General features: G+C 34.5%; 1 protein-coding gene across 1 annotated transcript in view; it reads right to left on the minus strand.

Moving 5' to 3' along the window:
- The window catches only part of DPYD (dihydropyrimidine dehydrogenase), a 926,917-nt gene that overhangs the window by 664,764 nt on the left and 235,226 nt on the right, over positions 1-26,927 (minus strand). The window contains exons 5-6 of the mRNA XM_005678060.3: positions 19,149-19,310; positions 1,301-1,497 (exon numbers count right to left, since the gene is read on the minus strand). Coding sequence (XP_005678117.1) covers positions 1,301-1,497; positions 19,149-19,310 — 359 coding nt within the window. The remainder of the gene's footprint in view (positions 1-1,300; positions 1,498-19,148; positions 19,311-26,927) is intronic.

A 26,927-nucleotide genomic window follows, 5' to 3' on the forward strand; every position in this document is an offset into this window, starting at 1 on the left:
TCTGACCAGTGTGAGATGATACCTCACTGTCGTTTTGATTTGCATTTCTCTAACGATTATCAATGCTGAGCATCTTTACATGCACCTGTTCCTTTCTGTATGTCTTTCTTATAGAAATGTTTACTTAGGTCTTCAGCTCATTTTTTAATTGAGTTATTTATTTTATTTTGACATAGAGTTGTATGAGCTGTTTTGAAATTAAACTCTGTTGGTCATATTGTTTGCAAATATTTTCTCCCACTCCACAGATTGTATTTTTGTTTTGTGGATGGTTTCCTTTGCTATGCAAAAGCTTTCAAGCTTGATTAGGTTATATTTACTTATTTTTGTTGTTATTTATTTTACCTTGGGAGACTGATCTAAGAAAATATTCGTAAGATTTATACCAGATAGAGAATGCTTTGCTTATGTTTTCTTGTAGGAGTTTTATGGTGTCATGTCTTTTATTTACGTCTTTAAGCCATTTTGAGTTTATTTTTATATATATAGTGTGAGGAAGTGTTCTAAGTTTAATGATTTACATATAGTTGTCCAACTTGCCCAACATCACTCATTGAAAAGACTGCCTTTTTTCCACTATATATTCTACAGAGTCCATTTATCTTAAATAAAGTAAACTCCATTCATTGTCCAACCCGATATGAATATCTGAAAATCACTTATACACAGTGAATATTTTCCATACTAGTGTGTGGAACTTCAAGGGAATAAATGTTTATGTGATGAATCCTGGTTTACAACAATGATGTTGCTTAATAGCAAATAGTAATATGGTAGTTATGAGATAAAACACTGCATAAAGGTACATTAAAATGGAACATTTTTAGTAGTCTCTAACTTAATTGTAATCAAACGCAAGACGTAAAGAGATTGGAGAATGAAAATACATGACCAAGACAACACATCTACATACACACTGAAATGAATCATCCAATATTCTGTGGAGGTAGGTTTCCCCCTCTCTAATTTGCAAAACTCACATATATCTCCATTAAGGGAAAGATTCACAGGGATGAAATAAGCTTTCATATGATTGTTTCCTCTATTCATAAAATATTTTGCTGTGATTTTTCTTAAATTCACAGAACTAGAGAGAGAAATTTTAAAATAAATATTACTTAAAGCCAACTGCAAATTGAAAGTGAATGATGAAATCAAAATTTGAGCATTTGGAAAAAAGAAAAGTTAAAATACCATCTGTGAACCTGAAGTTCCTATATGATTACAAACCAACAATATTCATAATTGTTTTACCCCATTATTTTTAACACTATGAACATGAAATAAATGTAGAAATTACCTTAAACCACCAACATATTCTTGTTTTTCAAATATGGTGATGTCATTGTAGCCTAATCGAGCCAAGAAGGAAGCACAACTTATACTTGCAGGCCCAGCACCCAAAAGAGCAATCTTTGCAGAATAGGCTTCAGGCATTTTTTCTGGGGGAGGCAGAGAAGGATTCCTGATTTGTGGGATATTCATTGCTTTGAATACCTATGGAGAAATTAATTGGCATGGTTAAAATTTTTAAGATAGCTTTTACATTCTCAAATGTATTTTTAATGTTTCAAATTCACTTATGCTTTTAATAGAAATAAACATATTTTAAGTACTAACATAGGATATTTAGAAGTCATATTGGGTGCAGTTGATGACAATTTATGCTCGACTAACTCTTTCTCAATCTTTGAAATTTCTGCCTAAGGTCACACTTCAGGGAAGCATTCCTGACTCACTCTTTCTACTCCACTATCTGGGCCAACTTAAGCATTCCTCCTCTGAGCTCCTGAATCACACTTTGTACACTACTAAGAAAATCATCTACCATATGTGTCATGTGTCCATGTTAGTCAGCAGAACATTAGTTCTTGAGTCAGAGAATAGGTCAGATATAAAAATGTACACATACAACTTATTTACTGTTTTAAATATTTTAGACACATGTTACCATGTATAACCAGCAGTGAGCACTATCCTGGCAAGCAGACATTCAGAAAATAATTTATGGCATCTGTTTCTGGTTGTAACAGACTAGTTTTTGAAGGATAACTTTTCAAAAATATGTTGGAAGCACTGGATAGCCTCTGAAGTAACCCTGACTAGAGGAGCCATGATCTCAGGAAAAAAGAGAACATCAGAGAAGTGAGATGACAGTATAGGAGTTAACTTTTATCCTGAGGGAATCGCTGACTTTTTAGCAAAATGAGGAATCTTATAGATAGAAGACCAAGGCTCAGAAGAAAGAGCAAGAGAGATCTTAGGTAATCTAGGACTAGAGTGACACAGGGTTTGGGGAATGTAAGAGGCTAGAAACCAGAAGCAGAAAGTATAGAAAAGATCAATTCTTATACTTCATAAGAAAAAGACTAAGAATATAAATAACAATTAAAAAGAAAAGTCTCTATAAAGCAGAAGGGGGACTTCCCAGGTGGCTCAGAGGTACAGAATCCACCTGCCAGTGCAGAATGCCCTGGAGACATGGGTTCGAGCTCTGGGTCGGGAAGATCCCAAGGAGGGCAAGGCAATCCACTTCAGTATCTTTGCCTGGAGAATCCCATGGACAGAGGAACCTGCAGGGCTACAGCCCACACGGTCACAAAGAGTCAGACACAACTAAAGCAACTTGGGATGCATGCAAAGCAGAAGGGAGCCTTCTGCACTCTGATGGACCAAATGAAACAACTAGAGTAGAGGAGTAGCTAAAGAAGAGAAAGTCCTAGTCAACATCTTAGCAGACAGATGAAACTTATGGAGGGTTATACTCTGCAAGTAGAGCAGACCAGAGGTAGACATGCAACCCAGCCTGAGTCAGCTCAGCTCCTGATTTAGATAAGGGTGATATGGTCTCACTCCTGTCTACCTACCAGATGAAATGGGGAATCTTGTGTGGTAAATAAGTTAACCACAATGTCTACAAATTTTCATATACAAGGCTTGGCTTCTGATCAAAAATCCCAGGTCTATCATTAACTAAGAACTGCCAATAACTCAGAAAATAGATAGATATGAATACATAATTCAGTACATGTTGTTATCACAAATGGACTTTATACAGAAAATCTACAATGAATTTATAAGAATGTGACTTCACCAGGAAACTTAAATTTGTGTAAAAAAAGAGAAGTTTTTAAAAAGAAGAAATTCAAAATTAAAATCAAAACCAACATAAATGTCCTTAACAGTAATTTGAACAGCTGAGCAAAAATGGACTCATAAACGGAAGATGGGTCAGTATTTTGTTATTTTTCCACTTATTATTGCACCTGATTCCTCCCCTTCCCTTAGTTTGATAGCAGTAGTTTTTTCTGATGAAGTGAGTATTTAAATAAAACTTTGTAAACTTCATCTCAGAGGGCAATATATTTAGAGGACTGGCTTTAAAATTACACTCTCGGGGTTGAGTCTTGACTTCTATCATTCTCATGGTAAAGTCCTTGAATAAAGACTTTAATATCCCCATACATGAGACTCCTCAAACTGTAAACTGGATCAGTAATAATGAAGGGATGGAGCCAAAGCAAAAACAATACCCAGCTGTGGATGTGACTGGTGATAGAAGCAAGGTCCGATGCTGTAAAGAGCAATATTGCATAGGAACCTGGAATGTCAGATCCATGAATCAAGGCAAATCAGAAGTGGTCAAACAAGAGATGGCAAGGGTGAACGTCAACATTCTAGGAATCAGTGAACTAAAATGGACTGGAATGGGTGAATTTAACTCAGATGACCATTACATCTACTACTGTAGGCAGGAATCCCTCAGAAGAAATGGAGTAGCCATCATGGTCAACAAAAGAGTTTGAAATGCAGTACTTGGATGCAGTCTCAAAAACGACAGAATGATCTCTGTTTGTCTCCAAGGCAAACCATTCAGTATCACAGTTATCCAAGTCTACGCCCCAACCAGTAATGCTGAAGAAACTGAAGTTGAACGGTTTTATGAAGACCTACAAGACCTTTTAGAACTAACACCCCCAAAAGATGTCCTTTTCATTATAGGGGACTGGAATGCAAAAGTAGGAAGTCAAGAAACACCTGGAGTATCTGGCAAATTTGGCCTTGGAGTACAGAATGAAGACGGGCAAAGGATAATGGAGTTCTGCCAAGAGAACACACTGGTCACAGCAAACACCCTCTTCCAACAACACGAGAGAAGACTCTACACATGGACATCACCAGATAGTCAACACTGATATCAGATTGATTATATTCTTTGCAGCCAAAGATGGAGAAGCTCTATACAGTCAACAAAAATAAGACCAGGAGCTGACAGCGGCTCAGATCATGAACTCCTTATTGCCACATTCAGACTCAAGTTGAACAAAGTAGGGAAAACAGCTAGACCATTTAGGTATGACCTAAATCAAATCCCTTATGATTATACAGTGGAAGTGAGAAATAGTTTTAAGGAACTAGATCTGATAGATAGAGTGACTGATGAACTATGGACAGCGGTTCGTGACACTGTACAGGAGACAGGGATCAAGAACAGCCCCATGGAAAAGAAATGCAAAAAGGCAAAATGGCTGTCTGGGGAGGCCTTACAAATAGCTGTGAAAAGAAGAGAAGTGAAAAGCAAAGGAGAAAAGGAAAGATATAAGCATCTGAATGCAGAGTTCCAAAGAATAGCAAGAAGAGATAAGAAAGCCTTCTTCAATGATCAATGCAAAGAAATAGAGGAAAACAACAGAATGGGAAAGACTAGAGATCTCTTCAAGAAAATTAGAGATACCAAGGGAACATTTCATGCAAAGATGGGCTTGATAAAGGACAGAAATGGTCTGGACCTAACAGAAGCAGAAGATATTAAGAAGAGGTGGCAAGAACACACAGAAGAACTATACAAAAAAGATCTTCATGACCAAGATAATCATGATGATGTGATCACTAATCTACAGCCAGACATCTTGGAATGTGAAGTCAAGTAGGCCTTAGAAAGCATCACTAAGAACAAAGCTAGTGGAGGTGATGGAATTCCAGTTGAGCTGTTTCAAATCCTGAAAGATGATGCTGTGAAAGTGCTGCACTAAATATGCCAGCAAATTTGGAAAACTCAGCAGTGGCCACAGGACTGGAAAAGGTCAGTTTTCATTCCAATTCCTAACAAAGGCAATGCCAAAGAATGCTCAAACTACCGCACAATTGCACTCATCTCACACGCTAGTAAAGTAATGCTCAAAATTCTCCAAGCCAGGCCTCAGAAATACGTGAACCATGAACTCCGTGATGTTCAAGCTGGTTTTAGAAAAGGCAGAGGAATCAGAGATTAAATTGCCAACATCTGCTGGATCATGGAAAAAGCAAGAGAGTTCCAGAAAAACATCTATTTCTGCTTTATTGACTATGCCAAAGCCTTTGACTGTGTGGATCACAATAAACTGTGGAAAATTCTGAAAGAGATGGGAATACCAGACCACCTAACCTGTCTCTAGAGAAATCTGTATGCAGGTCAGGAAGCAACAGTTAGAAGAGGACATGGAACAACAGACTGGTTCCAAATAGGAAAAGGAGTACGTCAAGGCTGTATATTGTCACCCTGCTTATTTAACTTCTATGCAGAGTACATTGAGAAACGCTGGGCTGGAAGAAACACAAGCTGGAATCAAGATTGCCGGGAGAAATATCAATAACCTCATATATGGAGATGACACCACCCTTATGGCAGAAAGTGAAGAGGAGCTAAAAAGCCTCTTGATGAAAGTGAAAGAGGAGAGTGAAAAAGTTGGCTAAAAGCTCAACATTCAGAAAACGAAGATCATGGCATCTGGTCCCATCACTTCATGGGAAATAGATGGGGAAACAGTAGAAACAGTGTCAGACTTTATTTTGGGGGGCTCCAAAATCACTGCAGATGGTGACTGCAGCCATGAAATTAAAAGGCGCTTACTCCTTGGAAGAAAAGTTATGACCAACCTAGATAGCATATTCAAAAGCAGAGACATTACTTTGCCAACTAAGGTCCGTCTAGTCAAGGCTATGGTTTTTCCTGCGGTCATGTATGGATGTGAGAGTTGGACTGTGAAGAAGGCTGAGCGCCGAAGAATTGATGCTTTTGAACTGTGGTGTTGGAGAAGACTCCTAAGAGTCCCTTGGACTACGAGGAGATCCAACCAGTTCCTTCTGAAGGAGATCAACCCTGGGATTTCTTTGGAAGGAATGATGCTAAAGCTGAAGGTCCAGTATTTTGGCCACCTGATGCAAAGAGCTGACTCATTGGAAAAGACTCTGATGCTGGGAGGGATTGGAGGCAGGAGGAGAAGGGGACGACCGAGGATGAGATGGCTGGATGGCATCACAGACTCGATGGACGTGAGTCTGAGTGAGCTCCGGGAGATGGTGATGGACAGGGAGGCCTGGCGTGCTGCGATTCATGGGGTCGCAAAGAGTCGGACACGACTAAGCGACTGAACTGAACTGAATTGAACTGAACTGCAGGCTGCTATGAGGATTGAATGAGTTAATATGTGCAAAGCTAATCTGAGTGTTTTTCCTCCCATCTGTAGTGAATGTCAGGCCATAGTGGAGTTATAACACATAGTAGGCATCCAACACGATTTTGATTAATTTCAAAATTCCTGTTCTCTGAACTCCAGTGATAGGCCTCAATAAATGAGTACCACACATAGTTCTTTTTCAGTGATACAAAAGGATGGTTACCTATCTGTTATTTGTAAGGGAATAATCTTCTTGAGGAGTATTTAAAATAGATCTCCTTGCATAATAGTCCTGTGATCTCTAAATTTTCACCCATCTGGAAAGGGCATTCCTTTAATCACTCCATATTGACTTTATTATTATTTCCTCTATAATTTTCACATTTTGAGGCAAGGGAGAAATTATCCTGATTTTAAAGACTGAGACAGAGAGATGCCAGTATTTCACTTGGGGGTGATTTTTCCCCCAAGCCTCCTCACATGAAGGAGACAGAAAGAGTATAAATTTCTAATAATTATATAGTCCTCTCTAAACGGAAAAGAACATAATATGGTAAAGGCAAAGACATTTACCAACTCTAATCTGAGGGTAAGTTTTTCCTCATTTTAATCTTTCTTACTTTCTAAAATGATAAATAGTGAAAACAAACAGAAATATTTGGTAGCTATAATTCTTCCCCAATTGCTCTACTTGTTGTTATTAACCAAGAAATACCACATGTAAACCATAGGGAAATCATGACAAATAAAATATTTTTGGAAATTCCAGAATATCTCTACCATTTGAAGGATACACGGTAAAAGGTTAGCTGTAGCCTACACATCCCATAAGAGTGTTATATTTTTGCAAGTATTTTAACTTGATTTTATTATAGAATAAAACATAATTTCTGGTCATTTCAAAAGGGATATTATTTCATCAGTGTAGGTCTAAGAGAAATCTTAACACAAATAATACACTGGTTTTCACTTCACTGGTTTCAATTTCTTTGAGTTATTTAATTAGCAATATGCCAGTCTGGTTACCTTTTGAATGCCTGAATGGAGAGAGATTGTTATTTGTGCATCCAAAAGTACGTTACCTCAAATTACATGGCTTCTAGGAGACGCTTCTATGTAATTTTCCTGGTAACGTGCTTCCTTTTGTGAAAGAAGTCAAAAGAAACATTGAGTACATAGTATGCCCTGCACTCATCCCTTGAAAAGAAATATTCTTGGGCTACCTGACAGTTTTTCCACAATAATTAAACAAGGGACACTAAAAGTGGGAAGTATATTTTTAACATATCTGAAATAAGGAAAACTTCATACAATGGTACGTTTTTAGTTAACTGTCAATTCATTTAGTGACTTTTTAAATGTTTCATTATTATCTTATTTTTAAAAGAGTCATTGTTGTAATACATATCTGGCATGCTAAAAATATTATATGATGCAAAATCAGAATGTTCTGTTCTATTCAATTTCCACCTTAATTTAGTAAATATCTTTATGTGCCCTCTAGACACAAGTATGAGTAAGACAAACATAGACCTTCCAGTAAGTAGTTCCCTGGGTAACAGAAGAATCATATGTCTTAAACACAGAAAAATTATTACAATGTAATCTGCCAATGTGTAGGGTTCATTTTTATACACGGTGCTCTTGGAACCAGTGAGAAAGAAAACTTATCCGAGAAGGGAGGAAAAATAACACCTTAACTAAATCTTTAAAAAAATGACACGTGTTATTGTGGAGAAGATTTTACCTCTCTAAATGTCAGCTCTAAAATTCAGAGAGTAATAATTATTTCAACAATTTATTGTGAAGACTGAGTAAATCAATGATGATAACCTCTGGAGGTTAACACTTTCTCTTTATAAGGCACTCTCTTGAGTGCTTAACCCTTTATATCTTCAGCCTCCCAAACTCTTCAAAGTTAGGTACAATTGTTCATTTTATGCACAGCAGAACTGATTCCTAAATTATTGTTATTACATTATAGTTCATATTTTTATTATGATTAGGCTATGTGTTCTATTCATGCTTTAAGGCTACAGTTGAAATAAATGGTTGAAAAAAAACAATTCAAAAGCATAGGTGTGATTACTTTGGTTGTGAGCAACGTTACTGATCCAAAATCATATGCAGGTTCAAACTAATCAGTACAAACACTTATGTGCCTTCAGGGATTTGCTCATGCTGTTCTCTGTGACTTGAATTCTCACCTATTCCTCACTCTACTGGACATGATGTATACCTTTCAGGACTCAGTTTAAATTTCACTTTCTCAACTCAGCTTACCCTCCCTGATAGGTTAGGAAATCTGTTAGGTTTCCTAGCTACTGGCTCCCACAGTACTGTCTGACTGCTCCCCTCTGCACTTCATTATAATTTGCCTAATAGTTTGTCTTTCTCAGTAAGCAATAAGCTACCTGAGGGTTAGCATCATTCTTATCTTGTTCATCACTGTGTCCTTAGCACCCAGACACTGCAAGCATCTAGTTAGTCACTCAAATATATTTTCAATGCTGGGTTTGGAAAATAAACCTGTTGGGGGCCAGGCAATCCATCTTACAGCTTGCTGGGGATGAAAGGAGAGCAGGCAAGCAACAGAGAGTGACGGAGACATGGTAGATTAGAGAGATCTTCCCCGATTCAGCTCCAATTGCTTGCTAACATGGTTTTCCTAGAAAAATGATTAACTGCTTGAGTACGATTAACTACTCATAAGCAGTTCAATAAAATAATAAAAGAACAGTAATTAGAAGGCAGCTGTAACTGAAATATACAGGTTACTATATGATATGGCCAGATAAGGAAATGGCAACCCACTCCAGTATTCTTGCCTGGAGAATCCCATGGGCGGAGGAGCCTGGTGGGCTACAGTTCATGGGGTCGCAAAGAGTCGGACACGACTGAGCGACTTCACTTCACTTCGATCTGTTTTCAAAGAGTCAGGTTTTCTTTGTAGGCCATAATCATTTTTGCTTTCATTTGTATTATTTGCATTATCTTTCTTCCATTTTTTTTTCATAATTTACTACCCCACCACCACTAAAACATCCCTCCCCAACCTGTTTCCTCTCTCTCCAGCATCTTGAAATGAAACCCGCTTATCTTTATCTTTTTTGTTATAAACATGTAAAATCACAAATTTTCGTTTAAAAATAACTGGCTACATTTTATGGGTTGTCAATGGAAATTGTGTTATTCAGTCTAAATATTTTATAATTTCTATTGTGACAACCTCTTCAACAAATGCGCTTTAAATCTGTTGTTATTGCCTTCATTTTGATAATATTTTTATATTTTAAGTTCAATTCAGTTCAGTCACTCAGTCATGTCCGACTCTTTGTGACCCATGGACTGCAGCATGCCAGGCTTCCCTGTCCATCACCAATTCCTGGAGCTTGTTCAAACTCATGTCCATAAAGTTGGTGATGCCATCCACTCATCTCATCCTCTGTCATCCCCTTCTCCTCTTGTCTTTGATATTTTATATCTAATTTAGTTGTGTGGTAGAAAACAATGTAGTCTGTATGTATTTAACTGAAAACTATACACACACACACACACACACACACACACACACACACACACACATATATATATTTCTGAAAGTACATGGTCAATTTGGATAAATGTTCTTTCCACAGGTGCCTGAAAAGGTCACACTCACTCTGTTAGTTGGATACAGAAACTTTTATACATTTATTAAATCAATCTAATAAGTTTAATTCAAATAATTCTTAAAAATTTTAAGTAAGGCCATGTTGTAATGTAATTTTAAGAATGTTTATTCTTCTTTTCATTATTTATTTTTCTCTTTATTTTTATTAATATATTTTCTCTGAAAGTCCACTTTTGTTACATATAAATACCACTACATTAACTTTTTTTTTTTTAGCTAACCATCTTTTATTCAGTGTTGTTAAATGAAGAGTACTTTCATACAGGTTTAACAAAAGGCACTGAAACTTCATTTAACAGCTGTGGCAAACTATCATGGTTAGTATTTGCATAGTATTTCTTTTTTCAACACATTATTTTCAAGTTTGCTACAATAATGGCTTTCTCTTCTAAACATCTTATAGTTGCTTGAAGTATTCATTTTTAATCTGTAATAGAGCCTCTTATGTTTTAATAGGTAAACTTGATAAAAGTAAGTTTTGTGGTTAATAATATATTTGCATTTATTTCTTCTATCTGCCTTGTGTTTCCTGTTTCCTATGGTTTGTATTTCCTCCTCATGCTCTTGATTTTTATTTTCCCTTTTCTGTCTCTCACTGGATTAAGTTTTCTACCATCTCAGCCATCTTTGTTTCTATGACTGCTTACAAATTACAAATTGTAGGTCTTGATTTTATGTGATTACCTTTTTTAATTTTTAACACAGATATTTCAATGTTTTAAAAAACATATTCCCATTATCAAGTATTTCTCTTCTCTCAAAAGGCCCTTAGCACCCCTGACTACCTGACCCCTGACTCCCACCTCAAACACCTTCCTTGTCAATTTTATGTAAAACTTTTATCTCTATCTTTATTTTTCACACCCCAAAATGAGTTGTAATTCTTTTCTACAGTCAATAGTTAATTTTATTTATGACTATATTTTTCTGGTTTCCTTGCATCATCATTTCTTACATCCCTCTTTCATTCCAAGTTTGTCTCAATTATGCTGAAGAATAATTTTTTTAAGAATTTTTATAATAAGGTGAGTGACAAACCACCTTAGATTTTAAATGCTTACAATATCTTTATTTATGTTTGTATTGTTGAGGGAGAAATACAGTCCTTTAAAGGACTAGAAATACTAGTCCTTTAAAACACTGTGTTCTTGGCTTCTAACATCTATGGATACTAATGAGAAGTCTGAGGGCAGATTGTTGATTTTAGAATAATCTTTTTTTTCCCCCTAGAAGCTTATTCTTTCAAGAACCTTGGCATTTCACAATAATACAATTGTGTTCTAAATGAGGAACTTATATCTTTCCTTTCTTTTGGAAAACCATCTACAACTGCCTTAAGACTGCTTTAAGACTGCTCTACATCAATTTCTAACCTGGTTCTAAATTTAAAGTTTTACTAGTATTTTTATTTCAGTGAATATTTCTAATCAACTATTTCATATCAAATTCAGTTTTATTAATAATTTTACCTTATTTATGTGGATATTATTTTCTATTTATTTTAAAAGGCCTGAATATGATATTATTTGGTTTCATTAGGATAAAATCATCTGTAGTTTGAGTCTTTTGATTATCACTGGTTAAGTAGTTTTTTAAACTGGTTGAACTAGTTTTTCTAACATTGTTTTGAACTTTAGGCTTTAGATTTACACTGAGAGAAAATTTTCTGTTTTTTGCACTTACCCTCCTGCTTCTTACATCAAGTACACAACAGCTTCCACCCAGTGTCACTCCTCTCCCTCTCCACCACTGCAGAACCAAGTTTCTTATTGGAGGCCCAGAGCTCCAGTCTCCAGGTAATATTTACAGACAATATAGAAGCAAGTTACCGGGCCACTAGGCACACGCCTAAAACACTGAGACAGAGCCCTCTGCACCTTCATACCAGCCCAAGCCCTATTCTTTTTTTTTTTTTTTTTCAAACTTTCTCCCAGGGGTAGTTGAATCCAGGTCTCTACTATGCATAAAGCTTTTGGTACCTACTACCCCATAGCAGTCAAACTCCCCAGCAGCCCCTGATGGTTTGCTTATGTAGAGACTAGTAGGCAGTGGTCCAAGTCCCCTATCTACTATTGAATGTTTCCATATCAGGGCTTTCTTAGTGGCTAAGTGGTAAAGAAACCACCTGCCAAAGTAGCAGATGCAGAGTCTATCCCTGAGTCAGGAAGATCTCCTGGAAAAGGAAATGGCAACCCACTACACAATTTTTGCCTGAGATAATCCCGTGGATGAAGGAGCCTGGAGGCCTACAGTCCACAGGGTCGCAAAAGAGTTGGACATGACTTGAGTGACTAACCAACAATAACAACATTTCTATACTATTTCTGGCCCCAAAAGGTATTTATCTACATTTTTATACTTCAGCTATTCATTTCCTTGTGTGCCTATCATGTGTCATTTATCATTACCATTTGGAGCAAATGGGTACTTAAATTTTAACTCACAGCATCATGGTTCATGCTGATACATTACTACTGCTTTATTCATCAAATATATTTATGAAAAACTACACATTTTAAGTTCTTAAGATTCAAATCAGTGAAAGTCCAGCCATCTACACAGTAAGGTGCCCCCAAGAGTATATATATTTGAACGTATAAAGAGAAAATTCAAAAACTTTAATAGCAAATAACCTTAAGAACCATGCGGTTTTGGTAAATTCAAATATTATTGCACTAAATCACTGAAACTTATTTTTTATGTGTTAAAATTCTAGATACTAATGTATAGCTTTAAGTCAAACTAAAATTTTGTGATAAAAATCATCTAGCAATCTGTCCAGTCATGCAGTCTTATTATCCATCACTGTGCCAGCATTGAGGATATTTAACAGATTTCCAAAGATTTTTGGAAAACAATGTCAAATATTTAAATCTATCAAGACATTATTCCTCCATATTAATCATTTCATTAAGACTGAAAGGGGAGACACAAATGAGGCCTGAACAAATTTTACTTGTGTTTGCATCTCCAAGAGCCACGTTCTTGATTTTATTGATATGAACTATTGATTTTATTAATGTTTAAAGTATATTCATGTACATCTTTATTTCTTTTAGAAACACTTTTTTTTCTTTTATGTGAACAGTACTCATAAACTATAACACTTTTAAGATAAGAGTAGTATTGAGAAGTTTTATCAAAGACGATATAAGTTTGGGACAATAAAGAAAGTGTGAGGTATCAATCTAATAACTATTACTAATCCATATTCCATTTATAGGTGAACTGCAAAAATATTAGCCATAAGTACCATTACCCACAAAAATTGTTATTTTCCATTATCATGATAACGTATCTTAACAGGCACATGAACTGGCAGATCTTACTGATCACTTTGCCAAACTGTGACATAAATGTGACTGACACATTCTCAAATTTACTTACAGACCAGTTATCACAAAATCAAGCTTAGGTTTTCCTAATGAACATGAACTTAAGTCCTAATGAACTTAAAAGCTTAAACTTCAGGACTCTCAATTGCATAGGCCTCTTCCAAGGCCCTGCATTGATGCAGATAGTACTATTCTGTGTAATTCTTCAAGGAAGGGACTCAGAGTTTATCATCTCAGACCCCACAAAACGTGAATACTGCCTGTATAATAATCCTTCAATGGCAAGGAAAAAAGAAAAAAAAAAACAAACAAAAGCTTTTTGGTAACATGTGCAAATAAAGAAAATTACTAAGCCATGTATATTCATCTTACACAACCTAGTTTAATAGTTGATTCTTGTATAACAGAAAATGATGTAATGACCTCATTTTGGCTTCCCTGGTGGCTCAGCAGTAAAGAATCCTCTGCAACATAGAAGAGCCTGGGTCCAGCTGCTGGGTTGGGAAGAACTCTTGGAGAAGAAATGTCAACCCACTCTAGTATTCTTGCCTGGGAAATCCCACGGGCAGAGGATCCTGGAGAGCTATAGTCAGTGGTGTCACGAAAGAGTCAGACATGACTACATGACTAACAACAGCAACAAGGCACAGTAACTGAGGTATTTGTGGTTGAGACAACAAGGTGTAACACTGGGAGCTTGCAGCCAGAAAATTCAAGTTTACTTTGACTTTGTAATAATGACCTAATATTAGGTGGGGCAAGTGAGGGTTTATGAAATAAAAGGAATTTGAGGCTTTTTACTCTATATCTGCCCTTTATTACATGTGAATTTGTGTGAGCCTCTTGTTACTCATACATACCATGAGGATGATAACATTTATCTAGAGGGTTATTTTGAGTATCATCAAGTTCTAAGTACAGTACTAAAGGAGTTTGTCTAATTAACCACAGTTTAGAAGCATTTTGATCCTTCATTTCCTAAAGCCCAAAATGGGGAAAATATTAGCAAGTTTACATGTCTTAATGGTTATCAATATTTTTAAATGAGATATTACAAAAAAGCATTGAGGTGCTATGCAAGTATACAGTATTATGACTCTACATTTTCCCCCATCTGATCCTGTTTTTTTTGTACTAAGATCTACTCACCTCTGGAACCAAACAAGGAATATTAATGGAGATTGGATTATTAGTCTACAGATGCTAATGTAAATGCCTATGCCTTATCAAGTCACTACGGAATTTCAGGACATGTAGTATGTAGAAGCAGCCTACAACAATGCTTAATTCTAATCAATGCTCAATCAGTGTTTGTTTGATTAATTAAATCCTCACCTACTGGGAGTGTAATACACGTGGTGTTCATATAAGCCAGTTTTCTTGGGATAGTGCTGGTTTGCTTCTGCTGCACTGCATTAATTGTTAACAGTGTTCTCATTCATTTTCCAGTCTTTTGCATGATTAACTTATAAAGCAACTGACATAAGACATAGAGTATACCTAATCTCACATTTCAGTTTATGTGCTTTTTTGCAATAATTGATTTTAATATGAGGACTACACCTAATTTTTTCTTCTTCTATACTTATCTATTTGATAGATGGGAAGATGCATCACAAAAATACATTATTTGAAAAAAGACATAACATTCTATTGTTTATTAGTGTACATGTGTCTCTATATCCTCTGCCAATATAACTGCGGACATCAGAAGTTTAAAGCTGCTAGCGACTCCATGTTCAAGTTGAAGATACCGTAGGAATATTTATCCTATTAAAATAATCACTAACTCAAGTAATCATGTTCCTTCTTCACTCACAATTCTTTAAACTATTGACTGCAGCAGTTAACAAAACATGTTGATGTCATTCAAATAATTTTACTAGTTTACTTAATGTAGCCTCTTAATGTAGCCTCGTAATATCTGATTGTTTGAATTATATCAGTGTAGTTTTTATTATTTGACCAGTGCTTACTGTAAGCACTGGTCAATTTGATTTGAACTACATCTATTCAATAAAATATAGAAATAAATACAAATAGCAAATGATAGTGTATAAATAGCATATGATGATGGGAAAAAATAGGGTATTTCAAATGAGAGCTGACATAAAAGACCTGAAAAATACAGTTAAAGAAAAATCTAAAGAATAACTCAGTTCTGTTCTTAACTAAAAGTATAAAAAGTAAATTCAAAGTACAGTGCTAGGAGTATATGCCATGCAAAACAGTATGTTTAATGGGTATTAATATAATCCCATAGAACATTTACTGTGAAAAACAAGTACTGTTTTCCAATACCAATTTCATAATCTAACGTATTCCTAAAAATTCATAATTGAGGCAGCAACCTTAAGTACTAATCCTCTGAGCCTCATTCATTTTAAGATTTAAAGTCAAACTTTAGAACCTCGGAATTTTAATTTTTCTAAATTGTTCCTAAAACTCTTTAACATCAGTGGAAAGGAAGTGATTTGACATGCAGTTAATTCTCTATTTATAATTATTTTTCAAACTTTGGGAAATTAGTAGAAAGATGCATTCTTCATTATCCTTTTGTAGCAATTCATTAGTTAAATTTGAGAGGCAATGAGAGTCTAGTTAGTTACTTAAATGTGATAAATATATGATTTCTTAAGAAGTCAACTAAATGATCAAAGACATGTCAAAATAAAAATTTCAAGTATTATATCTATGTAGAGAAATTTTAAGACCCTGATGAAATTGATAAGAAAATCCACAGCAAGCTATTATTTCCAAATTATTTATTTGAAGCACTATTGTTATACATAAGTGAACTAAGAAAAAACTGCCCCCTAGAGAGATCTAGAATCATTCTGTAGCCTGTCTGTCTCACATGTATGCAAAAGTGTATGAAGCAAAGTCACTGCAGATGTGGGCACAGCATAGGATTGACAATACAGGACAAAACAAAAGTAGTTAAAGTAGCTGGTCTCCTGATCCTCCTCATGCTATCCTTTATGTGGTTTATTCCTTTCCTACTACATACTACATACATTTCTGTTACATGTCCTAAATCATATGCCCATGTTTAAATGGAAAGGTATCATCTAAAGTATGGATTTAAATAATAAAGGTAGACTATGGGGTTGATATTTCAGAAATCACACATATATTATAGGAATATATACACATATAAATTATAGGAAAAACGTTTTTGAAAAATACCGTACTATTTTACACTGCTCTCCTAACCTTTGCTTAATTTGGTTGAAAAATAGATTTATAATTCTTTAAAAGTCAAAAATCAATCATTATTTTATCAAACAAACAAGTTATTTGCATCACGTTCAGCTTTTACTTAAGTACTCCTATCAATAGTTTAGCAGTTTGAAAGCGTAATGGTATTTGCATACTATTATTTATAACATTTAATATTTTTATTTTAGAATTATTTTTTTAAGTTATACTGTTAATAGTGGCAGTCAATTAATTCACTGAATTATGCTTATTATTTTCATTGAGTTGATTTAGTGTTAGTTTCAGGTTATGTGTGTGTATACATGCTCAGTCATGTCCAACTCTTTTGGAACCCACTGACTGAAGCCCTCCAGGCTCCTCTGTCCATGGAATTTCCCAGACAAGAATTCTGGAATGGGTTGCCATTTCCTCCTCCAGGGAATCTTCCAGACCCAGGGATCAAACAAGCATCTCTTCCATCTCCTGCATTGGCAGGCAGATTCTTTACCACTGTGTCATCTAGGAAGCCCTAGTTTCAGGATACTGCATAGTGATTCAGTATTTTTGCAGATTATACTCTACTTTAGGTTATTATAAAATAATAATTTCCTGTGCTATATAGTATATCCTTGTTGTTTATCTATTTTATACATAGTAGTTTGTATCTGCTAATCCCATATCCCCAATTTGTTACCCCCATTCCCTCTCCCTTTTGGTAACCACAAGTTTGTTTCCTATATCTGTGAATCCATTACTGCTTACCTTCACAACAACTTTGACTGTTGGGTAAATTTAAGTAAACAACCCTTTAAAGGAACTCTCTAAAATAAATTGCTCTAAGTGGTCAACTTAAAAAAAAAAAAAGAAAAGAAAAGCCTTCCTATGTAGTTCCACTAGGAGATTTTTATTTATAATTTGATAGATATATTTGAAGCCACAGTAATGAGAAGCATAAATGGAATGTAATAAGAAGATACATTCCTATCTAAATTCCATGAGTCTCTTAAAATGCATCTAATACCATCCTAATCTATGCTACGTCTGAAATAAGTAGACTTTGCTTTGGAAAGCAGTGGTACAACGTCATTAAAACAGAGTTCTCAGAGGAATGGTGTTTCCCTTTCTCTCCACTCTCCCCACCCACCTTCACTGTTTCCTTTCTCTTCCCCTTCTCCCCTCTTCCTCCCGCCCTCTCTAGTCCAAACCACAGACAAATAACATTATTTTAACTGATTTTGCTTCGAAATGCAGTGTTAGTTTATATAGATTCTGTGTGACCTTTTACTTACTACATCCTTGCAAGCCTGCCCCGCTTTAATGAAGAAACAATGAGTCCCCAAAGAAAAATGTGGAAGAATTCAAGTGAATCTTCTCCATCAACTAGGGATTGTCTCAGGTTGTAAAGATCATACCTTGCACTGGTCAGGTAAACTAATGCAATTTTGAATTTGGTAGGAAAAGAAATTAAACCCAAGAATTTATTGCAACAACTCACAACCTCAAATTGTTTCTATTTTCTCACTCCCAGGAGCCCTTCCTTAGAATTAACCTGTCAGAAAGCAGGAAGGGAATAAAAACCTGATTTATTACTAAAAGCAAAGTAAGATTTAAGCTTGAGGGATATTATGAGAAGGGTCCTAAAAAGAAAGAATACGTTGTGTTTGAGTTGACAACATCAGACAGAGAAGTCATTAATTAAAAATCTAGTGCTGACAGGTTATTTAATTCGGTCTTCTAGCCAAACAGACCCCATGGATTACAAAAATTCTACTGTATCCTCCATATAAGCTGATCATTTAAATGATACACAGGAATTGATCTGGTAGTTGACTCCAAAAAGGAGACCCCAGAGAGAATAAGATGTCTCAGAGCTTCAAAGTCATTTAAAAAGGATTCATTAAAAAAGAAAGACATGGCTCAAACTTATAAGAAAAATAGGGACAAAATGTTTTCATATTATTCCATTATAAATTTGCATACAATAAACACACCTGCTTTCAATCCATAGGTTCACAAAATATAATGTTAAAAAATATTATTCAGTTTGAGGGTTTTTGATAATTCTATAACCTCTATTTCTCAAAAAATATTACAGAAGAATGCTGATATATTCTTTCAAGCTGTGAAGATTAAAGATGGTTTCAGGAAAAAAAAAACAGTTAAGATAGTTTGTTTCTTTTTTTCCATAATGGGACCCCCTAGCCACACTACAACGTAAAGTTAATGAATAAATTCTATTTTCAGATACTCCAATTTATATAGCTTTCAGTGAAAGTATTTTAATAACCTTCTGGGATTACAATTAATTTGACATATGGTTTTAGAAATTTCATTTTTGAAGCCAAGTTGTTGAATAAAAACATCGTTTATGGCACAAAATACTTAAACTGTAGCTGTATATCACACTAAAAATGCTGGATATCAACAAAGCTTCAAAGATTAAAGTTATTTTAAGATTTTCGTGCTTCAGGGATAGAAAAAACAATTGTACATCTTACATACCTCAGTAGCATATTGCTGCAATCCACCAATATTAATTGGTCCCTCTTCAGTGGCATACAAATTACATCCACCTACACAAAGATCAGAGGTGGGGCATACCATTCCACAGGTCAGACCAAGTGGGTTGTCAGAAAAAATCATCTTAGCAGCTCCATAATAGTTCTGCAAAAATAAAATGTTCTTATGTAACAATGCACCTCTTAACATTCAAATTATGATGGCTTTATTCTATTAGATCAGTGTATAAGATGCAGAGGTTATAATAGTCTTTAGCATCAGAAGCTATCAAGTTAGCATAGTAAAATATACACGTATCCAATACATATATATTAATAATGAATAATGAAATTTGGTAAATTGAAATTTAAAATAAACCATCTAATTCTATTCTGCTACAAATATTTCTTTTCTGTTTTAACAAAAGTTAGTTAAGTAGATTGCTTGAACAGGATCAAAATCGAAACCTTAAAAGTAAAGAAAAAAAATTATGCTCAGGTAATTCAGGATATACTCCATGTAACTATATTAAGGGTGGCCAGGGCTCTCTTTCCATTCAATTCATCTGGTTTGTCCATGGATACTATGTATTGTGACATTCTTGGGTTGAGTATCATCCTTCAATTAGCAACCTATTAACCAAATATGCAGATGAAACTCATTATACAAGACTAGACTGTAAAGTTCATCCCTCATCACTCCCTTCCACACATTTGACTATTATAGACTAGTTTAGAATCTTCTGCATTTCATTAAGAATTTTTGGAATCCTACTTGTTCATAAATTATACAAATACATCATTTTTTACTGAATAGTGAACAATACATTGAACATTTCAGCAATATGTTTTCCTTTCATGAAAATTTAAAATTGAATCTGACTAGTATTCTTCAAAGCTGTTAAGTATTTTGTCAAAAAAAAAGGATAATTTTGAGAAACTGTAACAGTCAAAAGATCCCCATGGAGATGTAACATCTAAATGCAATCTGTTATTTTAGAGAGGATCCTGGATCAGAAAAACGACATGAAGTAAAAACGAAGGAAATCTGAAGAAAATATACACTTTAGTTAATAATAATAACATATTAGGCTTCCTTCATAGCTCAGTCGGTCAAGAATCTGCCTGCACTGCAGAAGACCTGGGTTCGACTCCTGGGTCGGGAAGATCCCCTAGAGAAGGAAATGTCAACCCACTCCAATATTCTTGCCTGGAAAATCCTATGGACAGAGGAGCTTGGCAGGCTACAGACCATGGGATCGAAAGAGTTGGACATGACTTAGCGACGAAACCACCACCAATAACACATTAATAATGTTTCATTAGTTGTAACAAATGTGCTATACAATGTTATATGTTAATAATAGGTGAAGCTGTAATAAAATTCTTTGTCCATTTTCACATATAAAAATACTCTAAAATACATTTTAAAAGAAGATAAGGAAAAATGTACTTAACAATATGAAACAGATGCATTTATTTCTTTCAGCTTTTATTTAAAGTACATTTGAAAGTCTTTGAAAACATACATTATTTCCACGACTAACTTCAATCATAAATACAAATTTCTAGATAAAATATTGAGGATAATAAAGAATAGCAATAATCTTTACTATTTATTGACTCTGTACTACATTTCTGACACTTTACCAGGTCTTTATCTAAGTTTTTAACATCAATCATCTTATTTAATATATCTAGCACTCAAGAAAAAATTTCTAGGCATGAGAAAAAATAGAATTAAATCTTTGATAACCAGATAAAAAATAAATTAATGAAGCAGACCCACAGATGATGCGGAAAGTAATGCTAGCAGATAAAACCTTTAATTTAATTTTAATAAAAATTCAGGCAAAAAGACACACAAAATACATGAAACAATAAAAATGCAATTGTAATATTATAATTACTTAAAAAAGAATCAAACTGATATTGAATAACTGAACGAAACATTTAAAAATGTAGGGCAAAACCAATACAGTATTGTAAAGTAAAATAAAGTAAAAACAAAAAAAAAGAACAGAAAAAAATAAATAAATAGTCAAGTGCAAAAAAAAAAGTGATAGCTAGCAAGAGAAAAATAATTTAAAAAATTGCAACACACACACACACACACAAAAATAGATCTAAATGCATGATTTTAACAGCATCCATGGTGGATTAACAATATTTCTCTTATTCAGTGTCTACTTAGCAACCAACAGTCACATCTAACATATGTAAATGCCTCTTCAATACACATTTTCTGAATACCTAGTAGAAATGTGTTATGAGATTCAAGCTATAAATAAGGAAAGTGAAGTATAAAGGGTAAATAATTTGCCAAGGGATCATATAGTATATAAGTGGCAGAGTCAGAATCCAAAGCCATATTGTGGCTATATATTCTTAAGTACCAAGGTATATTTTTATATGAAAGCCTATTGTTTATTACTCAATAGATTATAAAATTTAGTTATGATATTATTATTCAATTATAGCACATACCACAATGTAAAAGAAACACAAAGCTCTTTTCATTATAATTACGAAGGTAAACAGCGAGCCCATTAGATTATTCTTTATACTTCATCAGATGATTTTTGTTTATATAGTTTCTTTAGTTTTGATCCTTTCATCAGTCCATTTTAAAATTGTGAGGTATGTCTTTTACTCTTAATTCAAAAGATTAAGATCTGCTTCTTTCTCTAAATTTGGTCACATTTACCAATATCTTTGTGACGGTATGCTAGTATCACTAATAAGGACCGATAATAAAGCATTTAAGTGACAAACTCTAATTTTCAAAAATTAACATTGGTCTCTCTTAAACATATAGAAAGAGCATATACAAAAAATAAGCCAAGGATATTATATCATACATTAATAAATAAAAACTCATTAAATAGCAAAGTTGATTAAAAAAGCATTTGAAGATGATTTGGTTTTAATGATGAATTCTATAAAATATTCAAATATGTATATCAATTCTTAACAATTACCTCCAAAGTACACATATCTAATTTAACCAAGAAATGCAAGATTGGTTTATTATGCCAAATACACTGTATCAATAGAATAAAGAATAAAAATCACACAATCATCTCAAAAGATGCAGAAAAGCATTTGACAAACTCCAACAAAACTTATGGTAAAAACTTACAACAAACCACAAACACAAATCAACTTATTCTCTGATAAAGAACCTCTATGTAAATCCAACAGCTAACATCTTATTTTATGCTGAAAACTGAATGCTTCCTCCCAAAGATCAGGAACAAAGGATGTGTTTCTTATTAGCACAGTACAGAAAATCTTACCAGATAATTTGACAAGCAAGAGAAGTAAGTGCTATTCAGATTGCAAAGGAAGAAGTAAAATTATTTCCACTTCTGATGAATGCAAAATACAAAATGCCAGGCTGGATGGAGCATAAGCTAGGATCAAGATTGCTGGAAGAGATATCAGTAACCTTAGATATACAGATGAAATCATCCTTATGGCAGAAAGTGAAGAGGAACTAAAGAGCCTCTTGATGAAAGTGAAAGAGGAGAGTGAAAAAGCTGCCTTAAAACTCAACATTCAAAGAACAAAGATTATGGCACCTGGTCCCATCACTTCATAGTAATTAGATGGGGAAACAGTGGAAACAATGACAGACTTTATTTTCTTGGGATCTAAAATCACTGCAGATGGTGACTGCAGCCATGAAATTAAAACACACTTGCTCCTTGGAAGAAGAGCTATGACCAACCTAGATAGTGTATTAAGAAGCAGAGACATTACTTTGCCAACAAAGGTCTGTCTGGCCAAAGCTATGGTTTTTCCAGTAGCCATGTATGGATGTGAGTGTTGGACCATAGAGAAGGTTGAACACTGAAGAAGTGATGATTTTGAACTGTGGTGTTGGAGAAGACTCTTGAGAGTCCCTCGGACTGCAAGGAGATCAAACCAGTCAATCCTAACAGAAATCAATCCTAAATATTCATTAGAAGGATTGATGCTGAAGCTGAAGTTTCAACATTTTCACCACCTAATGCAATGCAAAGAACCGACTCATTAGAAAAGACCCTGATGCTGGGAAAGATTGAAGGCAGGAGAACAAGAGGACGACAGAGGACAAGATGGTTGGTGGCATCACTGACTCAATGGACATGAGTTTGAGCAGGCTCTGGGAGATGGTGAAGGACAGCAAAGCCTGGCATGCTGTAGTCCATAAGGTCACAAAGAGTCAGACATGACTGAACGAATCAACAACAACAAATGATAGAATAATATTTCACATAGAAAATCCTAATAAAGTTAATTTAAAAATTATTAGCACTGTTATCTTTAATTTTATGAATCAACTGGTGCCTTGGGATGCTTAGATTGAGCATCACTTTGAGGCGTGGATATGAAGGTGTTTCTATATGAAATTAGTTTGAATTGGTGGATTCAGAGAAGTAGATTGCTCTCCTCAATGTGGGTAGGTAACATACAATCCATTGAGGACCTGAATAGCATAAAAATGGTGGAGAAAGGATAAACTTGTCTCTTTGGTTGAGCTAGGATATTAACGATATATACACTGATTTTATATGTATATCTATCTATCTATATATGATATATTCTGCTTCTCTGGAGAATACTAATAAGCTTCCTTTGTGTCCCAGATGGTAAAAGGCTGCCTAGAATGTGGGAGACATGGGTTTAATCCCTGGGTCAGGAAGATCCCCTGGAGAAAGGAATGGCAACCCACTCCAGTATTCTTGCCTAGAGAATTCCATGAACAGAGGAGTTCGGCAGGCTACAGTCCATGGGGTTGCAAAGAGTTGGACACAACTCAGCAACTAACACTTTTAACACACACACAAGAAACACAGCAACCGTAAATATATTACATAAATGCATAAAAATTAACTGGTATTTCTATATATTAGCTATTAACAAATCAAAAATAAAATCAAAAGAAAATGTTTATATTTAGAAGAGCATCAAAAATACTTAGAATTATATTAAGTAAAAAAGTGTAAAACATATATTCTGTAGACAACAAAACACTGATGAAAAAAACTAAGACTTAAAAATGGAAAATACATCCATGGTAATAAATTGGAAAGTTTCTTGTCAGGGTAGTAATACACTCAAAGTAATCCCTCTAAATATCCTAGTTGGTTTGTACTTTGCTAAAATGATCATGCTGACCCTAAAATTCATGTGAATATCCAAGGGAATCAGAATAGCCAAAAGAACCTTGAAAAATAAGAACAGACTTAGAAGAATCACATTTTTCTGATTTCATAACTTATCACACAGCTATGGTAATCAAGATAAAGTCATAATGGCAAAATTATAAAAATATACCTCAATGGAATGAACTGAGAATCCAGTAAGACCTTTATATTTATGTTCAATTGATTTTTAAAAGGATTCCTAGAATTCCAGAGGTAAAGAACATTCTCTTCAACAAGTGATGCAGTAATAGCCAAATTTCACATACAAAGGAATGAAGCTGAATCTCCACCTCATACCATTGATAAAAGTTAATTAAAAATAGATCAAATAGGTCAATCCTAAAGGAAATCAGTCCTGAATATTCATTGGAAGGACTGATTCTGAAGCTGAAACACCAATACTTTGGCCACCTGATGGGAACTGACTCATTGGAAAAGACCCTGATGCTGGGAAATATTGAAGGCAGGAGGAGAAGGGGATGACAGAGGATGAGGTGGTTGGATGGCATCACTGACTCAATGGACATGAGTTTGAGCAGGATCCAGGAATTGGTGATGGAAAGGGAAGCCTGGTGTGCTGCAGTCAATGGGGTTGCAAAGAGTCAGACACGACCGAGCAACTGAACTGAACTGAACTGAAAAATAGGTCATAGATCTAAATTTTAGAGCTAAACCTATAAAACTCTTAGAAGACAACAGACAAGTAAATCTTCATGACTAGGTTATGCAATGGTTTTTATATAAGACAACAAAGCACAAGCAACAGCAAAAAAAGATAAACTGGATTTCATCAAAATTAAAAGAATACCATCAGAAAAGTTAAAGGACAACCCAGGAGGAAACCAGTTAAGAAATCTCCAACTTGATTATATAAAGAAAATCTACAACTCACTAATAAAAAGCAAATTTAAAAACTAATAAAAAATAAATACCCAATTAAAGTGAGCAAAGTATTAGTATAAATAGTCTTTCAAAAATATACAAATGATCAACAAGCATAAGAAATGATGCTCAATATTATCAGAGAAATGCAAGTCAAAATGACAGAGACATATCATTTCTCACATACTTGGATGGCTATAATCAAGAAGACATACAGTAAAAGCTGTTGGCAAGGATATGAAGAAATTGGAACCCTCATCTACTACTGATGGGATTGGAAAATGATGTAGCTGCTTTGAAAATTAGTTTGGCAGCTCTTAAGTTTTAAGAGTGAAGTTACCATGAGATTCAGGAATTTCACTCTTTGGTGTGCACTCAAGAACATTTACAAAATTTATCTATGCAAAACTTTGTACACTAATGCTCAGAGCAGTGTTATTTCTAAGGCTAAAACAAAATACAACTCAATTATCCATCAACTAATATAAGGCTAAAAAAACATATATCCATATAATCTATATTATTATGTTATTTGGCCATAAAAAGTAATGAAGTAATGATAAATCCTACAACATGGATGAACCTTAAAAATACTATGCTAAGTGAAAGAAGTTACTCATAAAAGACTACATATTCTGTGTTTCTGTTTATAGAAAATATCTAGGATAGGCAAAAATATAGAGACAGAAGATAGATTGATAATGGTCTATGACTGGGACTCTGAGAAGAAATGGAAACAGCTGCTAATAGGTATATGATTTCATTTTGGGATGATAAAAATATGCTCAATTTGATTGCAGTAATGAGTGTAACTGCAAATATATATGCTATCACTGAACTATGCACTGTATATTGGCAAATTGTATGGAAAATGAGTTATATCTCAAAAAAGCTGTTATATTTTTTAAAAGTATACATACAGGACTGGAAATTATATAGGCACTGTGGAAGGCAATAACAATAATTCTTGTAGAAAATTTAAAACTTTTAGCAAAGGGATACTTGAATAAGATTGCTAAATTAGATGCAAAACTGGACAATATCCTGTGGTTTAGTCTCTAAGTAATTTCCTACTCTTGCAACTCCATGGACTGTAGCCTGCCAGGCTCCTCTGTCCATGGAATTTCCAAGGGAGTTGCCTTTTCCTTCTCCAGGGGATTTCCCTGACCCAGGGATCGAACCTGGGTCTCCTACATTGCAGGACGTCTCTTACATTGCAGGACGTCTCCTGCATTGCAGGCAGATTCTTTATCAGTTGAGTGATCAGTATCCTGGAAGGGAATAAAATAAAATTTTTGGAATACTTTTTTCTACTAAAAAAAGATAAATTGCATCTCTACTGTACACAAATCTAAAAGAAAAGATGTAAATTTACAGTTTAATATTTTAATTAATAAGTTCATATTTATTTTCCTAAAAATTAAGTAATACTTAGGAATCACCTTATATTTACTTACAAAATGCTTCAGTATAGCATCAAACAGATACAGACTTATTTCATTGTACTTAGTTATGGTTTTGGATAATTTTACCTAATAATGGCAAACATAAAACTGTTTATACCAAACAGTTATTAACTTAAAATTAATCTTCTATTCCTAAGCAAACTTCCTTAGTTCCTACTTAAACCCACTGATCCTCTAACTCACCACCTACAATTAAACTAGCAGTTAAATCACTGCTAGAGAAAAATCTCAAAGTCATTT

The sequence above is a fragment of the Capra hircus genome, chromosome 3 (genome assembly GCF_001704415.2).
Source record: "Capra hircus breed San Clemente chromosome 3, ASM170441v1, whole genome shotgun sequence".
In the NCBI taxonomy this organism is placed as follows: Eukaryota; Metazoa; Chordata; class Mammalia; order Artiodactyla; family Bovidae; genus Capra; species Capra hircus.